Here is a 15425-nt window from a genome sequence, read left to right on the forward strand (position 1 = left end):
TTTGGCGATATGTCACTGGTGATTTCATTCTATCTACACAGTCCAAAGATGAAGCTGATGATAAGTTTGCTGAACGTTTAGAAACTTGGGATAGCAAAAATCATCAAATCATCACTTGGTTTCGTAATACTTCAATATCCTCCATCAATCTTCACTTTGGTCGATTTGATACTGCCAAAACTCTCTGGGATCATCTTGCTCATCGTTACACTGCCACCGATCTCTCTCATCAATATCAGATAATTCAGAATCTCAATCAGCTACGTCAACAATCCGGACAAACTGTCACTGACTTTCACTCTCAAATGCAGTTTCTCTGGGATCAACTCACTCCTACTGAACCAGTCTGGAAGAATACTGAAGATGCCAAAGCTTTTACCACATATAAAGACCATCGCTGGCTGATTCAATTTCTTATGGCCTTACAAGATATTTTTGAGCCTACTCGTACAGCCTTACTTCATCAGAAGCCATTACCCACTCTTGATCAAGCCCTTGATGATCTTGTTTCTGAAGAAACACGGCTCTCAATCCGTCAACCACGACATCTAGACACAGTACTTGCCACTCCTCAGGTACACCAAACAAAGAAAGCTGACACTTCTTCAAAGTGTCGATATTGTCATCTATCTGGTCATCTGATACTTACATGTCCAACTCGCAAATGTCGCATATGTTGCAAAATTGGACCAAGACACTATGAACAAGATTGTCCCAGCAAAGGTGGATCAACTCAGGGCACTCATTCCAGAACACATCTTTCCGCTGCCACAACTGATCATACTACACAGGAGAGTCCTGAACATGTACCCACAACCACTCAATTGACCAGTGATCTTGAGTCACTACTTCGTCAATTCCTTTCTAACTCTGGTAACCATTCTATTTCAGCATCCACCACTGTGTCAGGTAAATCATCATCATGGTTCTTTGACTCAGCATGTTGCAATCATATGACTGCTGACTCTACTCTTTTCACTTCCACACACTCTTCTTCTCATTTGCCATCTATACAAACTGCCAATGGTTCAAGGATAAAAGCTAGTCATATTGGTCACATATCTACTCCAAACCTATCAGTGTCCAATACATTTCTTATTCCACAACTCACTTTGAACCTGTTATCCGTTGGTCAGTTATGTGAACTTGGTCTTAATATTCTATTTACTCCTTCTGGCTGTTCTGTACAGGATCCGAAGATGGGACAAACGCTTGGGACAGGCCGTAAAGTTGGACGACTGATGACACGGGAGAATAGGATGCAAAGGGTGCAAAAAGATGAGCTCATACAGTCGCCCAACTTTACGGCCTGTCCCAAGCATCTGTCCCGTCTTCGGATCCTGTACAGAACGGCCAGAAGGAGTAAATAGAATATTAAGACCAAGTTCACATAACTGACCAACGGATAACAGGTTCAAAGTGAGTTGTGGAATAAGAAATGTATTGGACACTGATAGGTTTGGAGTAGATATGTGACCAATATGACTAGCTTATATCCTTGAACCAGTGGCAGTTTGTATAGATGGCAAATGAGAAGAAGAGTGTGTGGAAGTGAAAAGAGTAGAGTCAGCAGTCATATGATTGCAACATGCTGAGTCAAAGAACCATGATGATGATTTACCTGACACAGTGGTGGATGCTGAAATAGAATGGTTACCAGAGTTAGAAAGGAATTGACGAAGTAGTGACTCAAGATCACTGGTCAATTGAGTGGTTGTGGATACATGTTCAGGACTCTCCTGTGCAGTATGATCAGTTGTGGCAGCGGAAAGATGTGTTCTGGAATGAGTGCCCTGAGTTGATCCACCTTTGCTGGGACAATCTTGTTCATAGTGTCTTGGTCCAATTTTGCAACATATGCGACATTTGCGAGTTGGACATGTAAGTATCAGATGACCAGATAGATGACAATATCGACACTTTGAAGAAGTGTCAGCTTTCTTTGTTTGGTGTACCTGAGGAGTGGCAAGTACTGTGTCGAGATGTCGTGGTTGACGGATTGAGAGCCGTGTTTCTTCAGAAACAAGATCATCAAGGGCTTGATCAAGAGTGGGTAATGGCTTCTGATGAAGTAAGGCTGTACGAGTAGGCTCAAAATATCTTGTAAGGCCATAAGAAATTGAATCAGCCAGCGATGGTCTTTATATGTGGTAAAAGCTTTGGCATCTTCAGTATTCTTCCAGACTGGTTCAGTAGGAGTGAGTTGATCCCAGAGAAACTGCATTTGAGAGTGAAAGTCAGTGACAGTTTGTCCGGATTGTTGACGTAGATGATTGAGATTCTGAATTATCTGATATTGATGAGAGAGATCGGTGGCAGTGTAACGATGAGCAAGATGATCCCAGAGAGTTTTGGCAGTATCAAATCGACCGAAGTGAAGATTGATGGAGGATACTGAAGTATTACGAAACCAAGTGATGATTTGATGATTTTTGCTATCCCAAGTTTCTAAACGTTCAGCAAACTTATCATCAGCTTCATCTTTGGACTGTGTAGATAGAATGAAATCACCAGTGACATATCGCCAAAGTCTCCTACCCTTGAGAAAGCTGCACATGGCTTGTGCCCATAAAACGTAGTTACGCCCATCTAACACAATGTTGATGGGTTGAGAGATATCTGATTTGTCCATAAGTTCAATAAACAGGTGCAAAAATAACAACCAGATCAAGGAATGACGAAAGAAAGGACTGCAGTAGGCAAGAAAGATGAAATAGAATTTGAAGGTGAGAAACTAATATGAAATAGGACAGTGATTACCAAGGCTCCGATACCATGTTAGAGAAGTAAAAGGATATGTTATTTCACTCTCTGTTGATTGTGTACAACATGCCTTTATATAGGCGTTGAAAAGAAAAGTAAGAAAAATAATGTCAATAAAGTAAATCAAAGATTTTGTTGATATCTTTGACAAATTCAAAGATTTTGTTGATTTGTCAAAGATATCATTGATATTTTGCTGATATCTTTGACAAATTCAAAGATTTTGTTGATTTGTCAAAGATATCAATGATATTTTGTTGATATCTTTGACAGATACTATGCAGTATTCAAATGCAACATGAGCCGGTAGTGATGATGCCAACTACTTCGCCGCCGCAGTTAGTTTGCAGAGGATATTCATGACAATTATCATCATCATTGATTCATCTCCAAAACAATAATCTTCCCAATTTTGCTTCTTCTAGTAATGTCGTAATCCATGAATAGTTGACCATTTTTGGACATCATCACATGGTTTGATAATAAAATTAAGCTCAATCATATTTCACTTGTTATGTTACTTTCAAACCCCACTCTCCATAAACAAGTTGATCAGGATATAATGATAATAGGGGAAGAACAGAAAATTAAGTAACTAAAAGAATGGTATTTGTCGATGCGATTTTCTTCACGAACTTACACCTCTACACTTGAAGCCAAGGGGTGCTGTGAATGGCGAACCTCGATACCTACAAGAACAAGAACATGAGGGCCTTCGTAGCTCAAGAACACTCCGACGCTCAAGTTAAAATTTTTCTAGAGAGGAAATCAAAGATTTCTTAGGTCGATAGTCTCTTTTATAAGCGCTCTGAGTCGTCGGTTGAGATTATCATATCCTGATTGTTAAATATGTTAAGATTGGATATTTATTTGATCTCCGGGTTGAGATTGTTGCGCTATGAGGATTCGTCCTCATCTGACTTTCTAGTTTGAATTTAAATCATCCTGGGTTGATGCTAGGCAGTTGCCTCTTCCCTAGATTGACGCTAAACAATTTTGTGTGTGATCTCTTTGCCACATGTTATGCAAAGTTTTTAAAACCGGACCGGTCATCAAACCGGAAAAGTCTTCGGTTTAAGGTTCAAATTCAACCGAGGTTCAAACCGGGTTCGAACCGGTTTTAACGTAATGAATTATTTATATATATATTTATATTATATGCCTATAATATGTAAGAAAACTTCATAAAAATACAATATATTCAAATAAAGTATCATTTTAAACAAATAAAGTCTCATAGCCAAGTGGTTAAAGACTTTTTTAATGAACAAAAGTTCAAGCTATACAAATAATAAAATTCAAAAATATTTTATTAACTTTAATAAATGAATCGAACCGGTCAAAAGCGGTCCGGTTCTGAGCGGTTCAACCGAAAACATTCGGTTCACAAATTACCGGTTCTGACACCTCAACCGGACCGGACAAGTGGCCGGTCACCGGTTGGACCGATCCGACCGGCCGGTCCGGTCCGATTTTCAAAACCTTGATGTTATGCTGACTAAGTATGACTAGAATTTTCTTCTGAAGCTTCGAACACTTTATTTCAATTTGTGGTATTGAAGGGAAGGTGGCTTCTCTCTAACATAAATTCTTGAAATCTGTTGTTAATTTGGTAGTTTTCTAGATCCCTTTTCTTGTTTGATTGCTATTCACAGTAATTTTTTTTCCTAAATCACATTTCAGAGAAGAGTCTTCAATTTTTAGGAGATTTTGAAGATAAATACATACATACTTAGTCAATGTAAGATATGATGAAGGCATTTCATGATCTGATTCTATATCTAGTATTATTAAACTAATCATAAACCTGGGATCCACTACACATTCTGCAATGCTGCGAACCTTCAACGACTGAAAGTGACTACTTATGATCCAAATACAGCTAAGTAAACATGACCCAATTTGGTCAAGTGGATGAAACTAGGGATAATAGCACTTTTGGATACTTAATAATTTGATCCATTTCAACTCGAGAACCCATTTTTCAAACGTTTCAAGTTGGGAATCGAAAATTCGAATTGTTCCAACTTAGTCACTCGGTCAGTTTTCAGACCTTTTGGGCAGTGAAAATGCTTATCAAATTGTTTGCCTGAAAAAGGCAGAAAGCTGCTAGTGTGGATGGTTTGAAACAAATTTGAATTTTCGATTCCCAATTTGAAACGTTTGAAAAATGGATTTTCGAATTGACTGTGTCAAATTATTCAGTACCCAAAATTACTAGTACCTCCATGAAACTATTTCCCTTGGTGGGATCCCAATAGGTCAACCGGGAGTTCAAATTCACTAGCTTAAGAAAATAATTAATATAACTTCACACTAAACGATGTCATAATCTTTGGGCCCCATATTCTCCATTGCAAACTAGTTTACTAAGAGAAGGAAACTCACATCATATATACAAGTTCAAGCTTGTCAACTCAAGCGATGTGGGATATTTCACTCCGACACGTGTGAGGTGGACGTTCAACAGCTCAACACGTGGAGAATAGTGCGCCTCATCTAGACCTTGGCCCCCTCTAATACCATATCATAATTTGTGGGGCTCATATTCTCCCTTACAAATCTACGTTCAACAACTCAACACGTGGAGAATAGTGCGCCTCATCTAGACCTAAACCCTTACAAATCAATTTACAAAGGGAAGGAAACTCACATCATATGATTCATGCATACAAACCCAAACGATATGATACATTTCACAAAAGACAAAAAAAATATATCTTATTGAAACAAAAAACAGAGATGGTGCGAGAAGCGTAGCCCTCCTAAAATTTTTGGGGGCTCGAGGAAGAACACATACTAAAAACAAAAGCAACAGTGGCCTGGATTTCAAATATCATTCCCTCTTTATATGTTTTTCTACTTTAGCTTTGGCTGCTTTGCTTCAATACTAAATAGTAGCATTGACGGTTTAAGGTTTGTCTTTATTACTAAATAATGTAATAAGATTTATGTTTATATATAGTTCATTCCCTCCTATCTCATTTTACTAGTTGTTCGATCAATCAGAACAAGTTTTCAGCAATCACAAAAGGGCTATTCGATCATTCGCAATCCAAATGTAAAATACTAATGTTTTGCATGAGGACACGGGAAAAAGTTGCGCAAGAATCTTTAAGAGTACCAACCAGAGGTGGCTCAGCTTGACAATTGACTGAGTTGGACACAATTTGTTTTCAACTGGTAACATATTCCTTCACATATTTCGACCCAATCAGGCCTATCACATAGTGAGAGTGCAGCCCGGGGTTTGGATCTGGCCCACGAGTCACAAAGTGTCCGTTGGGCCTGGGATTTCCCAATTTATATATTAAAAAAAAATCTTTAAGAATGCTGAGACCAGCGAACCCAAACAACATAAATATGCAATCAACAGTCGAACTTTAAAACTGAATGGATACATTATATTACTAACCACTGCAGATATTACTGCCAAATAAAATTATCTAGTGTATCAACTACTTTAAGCAAAACCTTTCCTCCATATTGGAAGTTAGGTCTCTCATATGGTGGCTATTGAGGACCCGGGTATCTGACCCAACAACAACAATGACTGTAAACTACCAATTTCAACCACCAACTCACCCTTCAGCTTAATATGACATAACAGAAATGCACTTCGATTCAAGAGTTCAAAAATCACAGCAACCAAAAGCAAAAAACATGAAACAAAGAGTGGATTAATCGTCTTTACGACAACAAATCCAAGTAATCTCTAGGGTGGAATCAATTCGTTGATTCCAAGGATTGAAAATTAAACGGAGTGAAACTAAATCTGAACAAGAAGTTGTACCATGAAAGCAAAAAACGATACAATTGATCTAAGCTGGTAGACCTATGTAATATATCAGTCTCAGTTTAACTAAGTGATGTAATCTCCAAGCTTCAATCACCAATTTTATTGAATCCAGCAAATAAAGATAGATAAACTATACTTGAATTCCAAGTCATATAAAGGTTCTTTAGTTCCCATTTGGCATGATCCCCACGTCGTCTAGTGAAACAAACACAAATGTAATATCCTAAACCCTAAACTGGCCAAAATGCCAAAAAGAAAAAAGTGAGTGAGAGCTGATTCCATCACCTGCAGAGTCAGTTCATTGAACAACTTTTGAAACACTTTGTCTGCAGTTAATCTCCAAAACAAGCCTTCAATGCTGGACTTCAGCTAAAGACCAGGTTCAGGATTCCTTTTCTCAAAACAGAACTCCACGTCGGAGGCGAATAGGACTCCAAAAGGCAATAGTCCGAAAAGACGGCAACCTTTAAATCATGCACTTCAAAGTAAATCTTCAGTTTCAGTTAACTTTGCATATTCTGTTTCATCAATAGCCCCCCTTTTCAATTTTTTCAGAAGGCGATAGTCCCGAGTAAGCTCATCTGCATCTTCAATTGTCTGGGCAGCACGTCTCTGTTTAGCTGTCTTCTTTCTCATGGCACTGGGTCCAACAGTTGCAGGCTTGTTGGGCTTCAGGGGTTTTGGCGCTTGCTGTTGCGCTTCTTTCTTGGCTTGCAAATTCTTTTTCCGTTGTTTCTCACGAGATTTATCCCTAGCAATTGAGGTAAATTATTAGCTATCCCCAGATTCATTTAGAAGATGCAAAGAAATCTAACTTTTATTAAAGAAAAAGGCATGCGGAATCAACAGCTTCAGCATAAAAGTACGCAACAGTCGGACAATTCTAACATTGGAAGTGTCCTCCTTGGTTGCCAAGAACGTTCAGGGGATTAAGTTCCACTCGGATCATTGCAGTAGGTTCTTGAAGCAAAGAAATGGTTTCCAACAACAGATTCAGTTGGAACATTCAACAAATGAATCAAAAAATCAATTTTCAGAGCAAAACCAACTGAATAATATTACTAATCTTCAAGTAAAAAGAGTTCCATCCTGTGGTTATTAACTTGAACATTGACATCTTATCCAGCAATTACTAGATTTTATTTATTTGGGAAATTGTGATGAGTTCTTACTTGAACTTGATGTCCCCCAAATTGATGTCTTCAACTGGAGTGAAACCCTCAGTGGAAAGTGAATGAAGCTTTACCTCAGACATTGATGGGAGTTGCAATAGGCCATAGTCCATCGCCAGTTTCCCTATTTCAAGTTCCTTCCATCTGAAAAATACTTAACTAATATCATAGAGGAAAGAGAGGGGGTTGGCGGAGATAGAGAGATATATGCAAATACGAAAAAAAAATTCAAGGTATAGGTTGTGACCTAAAGATGTAAGAGCAGTGATGTTCTTTATATGCTCGAATAAATGAAACAAATGCCCTGAGTCCTTTCTCCATGACATCACGATCCTTCTTTGCAGCAGATCGTATCTGGAACAAGTAGGAAATAGTTCCAAATCAATTACCAAAAATATAAAAAGAAAATAAAATATGTTGGATTAAATAAAATACAAACAACAGACAATTTATATCAAATGGAAACATTCATGCTGAAAAATGCAAAATTTTTCAGGGTGTAATCACGCCCACCATCATTATGTTACAATCACAGATTTGCTTACCTGTGGAACAACATCAGAAGCATCATCAACAAGATTCCTCTCTTGAAGAGGAACCCTTCTTATGCGAAGAAATTCAACATAAGCTTCCTCCTGCGCATTCAATAAATCAATCAGGCTCATCATACATGAAGAAATAATAAGAAGAAAAAAAATGAAGGGTATTGAGATTTCATATATACAGTCCCAACAATGCACCTTTGGCAATAAATAAACTATAGCACTGCCTTGTCTTCCTAAACGAGCAGTCCGACCAACTCTGTGAATGAAAACATTTGGATCTTGTGGCGGATCGTACTACAATAGCAACAAAATGGAGAAGGGGAAGGGGATAACCCACCCATCAAACATGACGTCATAATATTCATTCACCACCAAATCACAAGAATCAGATAGTCTACACCATCTGGGTAGTCTGAGTCTACACCATCTGGGTAGTCTGTAAGGTACCTGAACTATACAGTCAACACCAGGAATGTCAAGTCCACGTGCTGCCACATCAGTACACAGAAGAACACCACTTGAAAGAGTCGTAAAGGAAGCCAGTGCTTTCTCCCTGGCACTCTGTCCAGAATGAATGAATTTAATTAAAGCATCACATATGACTGTAAATTAGTGAAAATCTAAACCTAAAAGTAGCTGCTGACAATATCAAAGGTTTTACCTGCTTCATCTTCCCATGGAGAGGGATCAAGGAGAAGCCCTTAAGAACAGAAAGACATGGAAGAACCACTCCCCAGTAATCAACACAAGCACAAGTCATGAAGTATCTGGAGGAGTTATATTCAGATTATGCCTAGAACTCTGGCCTCAACCACAAACGAAAAAAGTGCTGGCCACCATTTTAAAAATGAACAGCAACTTACACTATAATTTTTTTAGATTTGTTCTTGATCATGTAATCTACAAGCTGTGATGATTTCTTATCCGCTTCGCATTCCAAATACTACAGAGTCAAAGGAGAAATGAACTTGTGAACAAATGAAAAAGCTCAAGGCACATGTTTTTGCAATAGTAAACAGCAGGCTCGAAAAATAATGGGTGAACCTCCTGGTACGTGAAATCATAGCAAAATCATGCAGTGTTCAACTTATTTCAAAAAAGAAAGCAACTAAAATTCATACTTCAACTACAAACTCCTGACATTGTGGGGAATGGGAAGAGTAGATGTACACAATTTAAAACCCCCATCTCCACCCATTTTTCACTCTCTTTATTTTTGAGAAGATTACACTTATTGGAAGAAAACTGTTTCTGTGATTTCAACCTGCAACATCTCTAATATATTGAAACAAATTTACCAAACACCAAGGATCAGCCTCCCACGTACAAAACTTATTGAAAAAAAACTTTGCATGATAATTGTTCTGAGGTTGGATGAGACTATTTTACTGATAAGTTCTACAAAATGCTAATAATGAGAAAGAGATTAATGATACAGTTCTGATAAAAAACTTTGGAGCACCAACTTGACAGATAATAAAGTTAAAAAACGATTGTTTTCTGATATGTTGGTTGAAATAGACATGGCAGTAAGTCAATATACCTCAAGGTGAAGGCCTGAAGGTGTTTTGGAAGATGACAATTGTTGCGATGATGCTGAATCATTAATGAATTTTGTTTCTGCTTGAACTTCAATCCTCACAGGATTCCTCAATCCTGCTTTGGATAGCTCTGCAACAGCCTCAGTTTGAGTTGCTGAGAAAAGACCAGTTCTTCGAAGCTTTGGCAATCGAGAGATAATATAATTTACCTGCTTCTGGAATCCCATATCCAACAACCTATCAGCCTCATCTAAAATCAAAACCTGTTCCAACCACCAAATGTACCATGAAGATCATTACATCTCCTATAAAAAAAAATGAAAAATAATGGTAATTTTCTGATGGAGGATACAGACTTAACCAGCAGAGGAACTCAATGTACAAAAAGCATAAGCCTCTGGTGACCATTTAAAAACGAGTTTTGTATTTTTCCCCTTCTACAATTTATGCAGTAATTCCCAGTGATTCAAACAGGATTTTTTTTGATAATATAGTTCTTTCCAACATCAACCACAAATTTAAAGGTGAACCAGATGAGGATCGCTAATCTACATTTGAATCTATAATCAATAATATGCAATATGCAATAAGTTATTAGTTTTTCCTTCATTTGTTGCACCAGACAATTAATTGCACTCTCTTTGCAAAATCTCTCTAGGGCGTAGACAAGAAAATCCATGTTTGAATAAGCACCTCGAGGTTTTTAAAATCCAAAGCATCCACGCGTTCCATTATGTCAAATATTCTTCCAGGGGTGCCAATCAGCAAATTTGCACCGTCCTCAATTTTCTTCAAATCTGCTTTTACATCTCCACCACCAACAAGAAGGATGGACTTAACACTCGGCAATGTCGATATGAAAGGTTGCATCACATGAAATATCTGCGATGACAGCTCCCTTGTAGGAGATATAATTACACCCATCACCTGAAAAACTTAACAAATGAAAAACTTGATTCTAAGAAGTAAAATACATAGTATAATTGCTATCGAGCAATGCATATTCATACCATAGTTGAGGCAATTGAACAAAAACTATCAACAACATCAAATTAAAATAAACAAAGAAGCTAATAAACACAAATTACACTTGTACTTAACAAAAGAAAATTAAAAACATCAACAAATTAAGTTACTATAACTTAAATTTACCAACAAAATCAAGCTAAGCATACTTAAACCTCCAATAAATTAAGCTCAGCCCAACATCAAACTCACTTTGCTCTAAAAATTTTCATTCAAAAAGAACATAATGATGCAAAAACAAAAAAAAAAAAAAAAAATCATGCATTTTTCAAGAAGCATACAGAGTATATGGAGTTTTTTCAGGAATAACACTGCTGTATATTTTAATTGGGCATACATCGCCCACTTCCAATTTATTAGGTAAATAGCACCTAGCTGCTATTATGAACAGCGGCTTTAGTTTGTCTTTAGAGAAGCTACTAATAGCAACGGCGAATTAGTGAACAAACGACATGAGTTCTCTATTGTCCCTCTCTGCAATCCTCCACCAGCCTCACTGTGTTCTCCGACTCAGAATCCATGGAAGGTACTTTCAATATGCCACTGTGAGGCTGCTCTCCTGGCAGCACCACCCATTTGTTGCTATTTGGCGCCACAGCAGCTCAAATGTTGGAGACTCTCCGTCAATCTATCCAAAAAAATTTTGCAATCTCAACTCTGTTTCTCCACCGCCGCCACTTCGGAGGGCCCGAGTCTCCCAACTTCATTGTTATATATTGCTGGAAGGGTCTTTGGATCCTTTATGTCCTTGGAAAATTTATTGCAAATGTATTTAGGTCCAAGTCCTCCCTACATATATATAATGCAATTTCATTGATGATTCAATAGCAACAATATTTTGGGCAGCTGGGGCATCTGTCATCACTTCTGGAACAATGACCCTATGTCAAACTTTAGACTTGCAATTTAGATTTGCAAGAAAGAAAAAGAAGGGTCCATTGTCAAATTGCAACCATAGAAAGTCTTTATGAAGTCACTCTCCCTTCTGGTATACACAAATCAAACAAAATACCACAAAAAACAGAGCCAATATAGAAAACAAAGGGTAAGAAGACTTCTCAAGTGCACAACTCAATCGCTGTGCCTTTGGTTTCACAAAACCAGCGACATAGATTTTTTAAGACAAAATCGTATGTGCAAATTCACTGGCAACCTGCCAGGGTCGAGGAAACCATGTCCAACAGAGCTTTGAAATGCCCCGCTCTGTTTGAGAAATCATTTCGTAAGAGGCTAAGGAAAGGCAAAGAAAAAACCAATGATGATCAGACAGTAGCTCTCTTGACCTACACATTAGAAAACCATAAACTGATCTTATGGGAACCAAGTTTTAAAGTTCAGATGATCACAGGCCAAAAGTATAGGGAAGCACTGCATTATCATCTACAAATGTAGCCTGGCAGAACAAACTATGCCATCATTCTCTTCTTCTCTTCCTCGAGCTGCTGCAGCTCAGCCCATCTCTTGGTCCATGCTCTCTCCTTTGCCACTGCAGCCATCTTACATTCTCCATAACTACACGCTAACACCATCCCAAAACCAATTAACTAATCTGCCGTTGCTATTAGCGGCTTTACTAAAGACAAACTAAAGCCACTGTTTGTAAGAGCGGCTAGGTGCTATTACCTAATAAATACAGCAGTGTTATTACAAAAAAAAAAAACTCTTGAGTATATGAGAAGAAAGACATAGTGAAGCAAATAAGATCAGACAAAAAGAGTTCCATATATTTGCTGAATGAAGTAAAAAAAATCCAAAAAATAAAATAGTGTTACTAAAACGCTCAAGTAAAATCAAACGACTTATGCCACCAGTCAATCGTGCTGAATTAAACTATTAACCACATTCCCCTTGGTAAATGGTTCATAGTTATAAAAAAAACTGTTTTCTTCTCTGTAAACAAGGACAAAAAAATGAAACAAAAAGGAAGAGTAAGGGACGCCAACAAACAGTCAAAAGTTACTACATCAATTACTCAGCCGAAAAATTAAAGGACACATCAAGAATTATTTTTCCACAGTTTTCTCAGCAAAAGATAGAGAGAGAGGGGGGAAGGGACCTCGTGAGGTTTGGTAGGCCCTGTGGCGCGACGGAATATCTCAACGAGAGGGACAACAAAAGCGAGGGTTTTGCCCGACCCAGTAGCAGCGTCGACGGCGACATCCTTGAAACTACATAGCAAGGGAATCGTGGCGGCCTGCACTGGTGTGCAGTACTCGAACCCAGCCTCTGTTAGGGCGTTGAGGACCGGTTCCGAGAGTGACGGATTGAGGTCGGAGAACCGCGTGCTTGTTAAGGCTCTGTTTTCCACCATGATTTCAGCCGGAAACAGAACCCGCCGCTCTAACGAAGCACCTTAAGCTCAAACAACAGAAAATTCCACCACACACTTGCACAGAATACCTTCACCTCCCTATAGCAAATAGCAACTTTTCCACAAAAACTATAGTTTCATTAAACCAGTTAAGATAGAAGAAGGTCTCTCTATGGCGGGTTGCTTCACTTGGCGCCTTTTGTCTTCTTGAGCTGTCTCACGAAGTTCTTCTTAGCCCTAATGCGAGGATTGAGTTTTCTTCTTCATTGGAATGTTGGGCTCAGCTTTCATTCACGTTAGTGGGCTGATGCTGGGCTTATATCATTTAATCTATTTATGGGCTTCCTTTTATTGTTTTGGTCATGGCCCACGTGGTATCAATTAAAGCCCAGCTGATCCCTTCCTCCCTTCGTCGTCGTCGTCGTCTTCTTCTTCGACTACTTCAGTACTTCTCTACGCTGATTCTGTGTCCATTCTAATGCTCTGACCTGCAAAATAAACACACATTCATATTATTACAAAACCCCCTAAAATTCACTCAAAATACTCAAATGGGTGTCCAAAAAATCTTTTTCCTTTCAGTTGAAGGTACCTTTCAACGTCTTCCTGGACGAAACGAAGCCCTTGGAGTTCAAGCGGCGTAATTAGTAGATTCCGGTAACAGCTCCGTTCTGCAAGGCACTAGCTCGAGAGTGAAATTGGCGGTCCCTGGATACATCAGAAACGAGGTTTCTAACACAGAAATTGGAGCCGGTGGATGATAAGATATGAAGAGTGCTGTGATAGGCTGAGCTGGCGGTACACGTGTCATAGGATTTTTTGGAAAAGTAACCCCGGTAATAAACATTTTTTAAATATAACAACTCTTCTTCTTTCTATGGAGACATACTACTTCATTGTCATTTTCTATTGTTTTTTACCCATAAACAACGAACAATGAAAGCGACTAAGGTTAGTCTCCTTCATGGTTTCATAGTGTTGATTTACGTTTTTTTTTATGAATTTTCGTTGATATTGCCTTGTACTCTCTTTCTATCGAGACATACTACTTAATTGTCATTTTCTATTGGTTTTTTACCCACGAACAACGAACAATGAAAGCGACTAAGGTTAGTCTCCTTCATGGCTTCATAGTGCTGATTTACTTTTTTTTTTTGAATTTTCGTTGATATTGCCTTGTACTCCGTGAGTGTCTAAATAATGGGTTTGGTGTTCCACTTCGTTTATATATCTGAGAGTTTTAGAAGATGTTAGTGAAGCAGTCTTGCATGTAACATATATGTTATGGTTTTGGGTTTCTTTGGTTACGCTGTAAAAGGCATGCATGTTGGTTGTTTTTCGTTTTCCCATACTATATGGTTATGGCTGTTGGATTAAAACGTAAACGACTTTTCTTAAGTTTTTGTTTATCATGTGGTAGAAAATGTAGTACTATTGATGAAAGTTGTAACTTTTTCGTTGATAACTGTATTATTTTTAGATTGATAAATATATTATTTTTGGTAGAAATTGCAGTTCTGTTCATGAAAGTTTGTAACTTTTCCGTTGATAACTGTATTATTTTTTACGTTGATAACTGTATTATTTCTAGGTTAATAAATACATATATTTAAATTGATAACATATAGTTTTAGTTGATAACTGTATTAGTTTTGTGTTCGTTTATATGTAGAATTCACATAAAATGACATACAAAATTCCCATCAATGAGAGATTTGTTGCAAAGGTTCTGTCGTTTTCTAAGGTATTTTGCAGACTTTATTACGCAACCAGCAGATGGCAATAAAGCTATGCAATTGAAAGTCACATCATGATAAAGCTGCAAAATAGACTTCAAAGGACTAGAGAGGGCAAATCCCTCTCATGGGTAGAACACAAACATCTACCATGATCAATTATCCAATAATAATCAGCTAGATTTACTGATAATCTTGTTGGACTTTCTCATTTTGTCACTAAACGTTTTCATGCAACTAATTGCATGGGTAAGGGCTCATACGAGAAGTGCCAGCAATTACAATTTATTATTATTTTTTGAAGAAGAAATTAAAGCTCTCTCCAGTAGATATTATTAGTTATTGGTGAAAAAGGTTAAACCCATCTTTACACTTGTATGAAACTAACATGTTAACAGAGTTGAATCAGCCAGTTAAAGTTGAGGGCCTACCAATTAAAACATCAAAGCCAAAAGCATTTTGACAATGATAAACTAATTTCACAGTCAACTCCAAGAGGACAGGTAGTAAAATACCAGGAATCAACCTTGCA

At 37.9% G+C, this 15425-nt stretch overlaps 1 protein-coding gene across 2 annotated transcripts; it reads right to left on the minus strand.

The window, feature by feature from the left end:
* Positions 1-6635: 6635 nt before the first annotated feature.
* On the minus strand, positions 6636-13902 carry LOC119980320 (DEAD-box ATP-dependent RNA helicase 18). 2 transcript variants are annotated; one of them, XM_038823088.1, is made up of 13 exons: positions 13750-13902; positions 13293-13645; positions 12903-13247; positions 10514-10747; positions 9823-10083; positions 9143-9222; positions 8941-9046; positions 8727-8840; positions 8475-8573; positions 8280-8369; positions 7982-8088; positions 7735-7878; positions 6636-7313 (listed from the first exon to the last, which is right to left on the minus strand). In XM_038823088.1, the coding sequence occupies exons 3-13, from the start codon at positions 13155-13157 to the stop codon at positions 7043-7045; spliced, it is 1761 nt and encodes a 586-aa protein (XP_038679016.1). In that variant the 5' UTR covers positions 13158-13247; positions 13293-13645; positions 13750-13902; the 3' UTR covers positions 6636-7042. The 2 variants fall into 2 exon arrangements, with proteins under 2 accessions (XP_038679016.1, XP_038678942.1); XM_038823014.1 differs by having other exon boundaries at positions 12903-13645.
* Positions 13903-15425: the final 1523 nt, after the last annotated feature.

Source organism: Tripterygium wilfordii, chromosome 1 (genome assembly GCF_013401445.1).
Source record: "Tripterygium wilfordii isolate XIE 37 chromosome 1, ASM1340144v1, whole genome shotgun sequence".
NCBI lineage: Eukaryota > Viridiplantae > Streptophyta > Magnoliopsida > Celastrales > Celastraceae > Tripterygium > Tripterygium wilfordii.

What these genes read in the sequence shown, in the direction of transcription:
- LOC119980320 (XM_038823088.1), bottom strand. Translation starts at nt 13,157, where the DNA reads ATGGTGGAAAACAGAGCCTTAACAAGCACGCGGTTCTCCGACCTCAAT. An exon ending in TCCATGGGAAGATGAAGCAG is followed by an intron (nt 8,841 to 8,940) that starts GTAAAACCTTTG and finishes CATTCTGGACAG; the next exon opens with AGTGCCAGGGAGAAAGCACT. An exon ending in TTGGGGGACATCAAGTTCAA is followed by an intron (nt 7,314 to 7,734) that starts GTAAGAACTCAT and finishes CTCAATTGCTAG; the next exon opens with GGATAAATCTCGTGAGAAAC.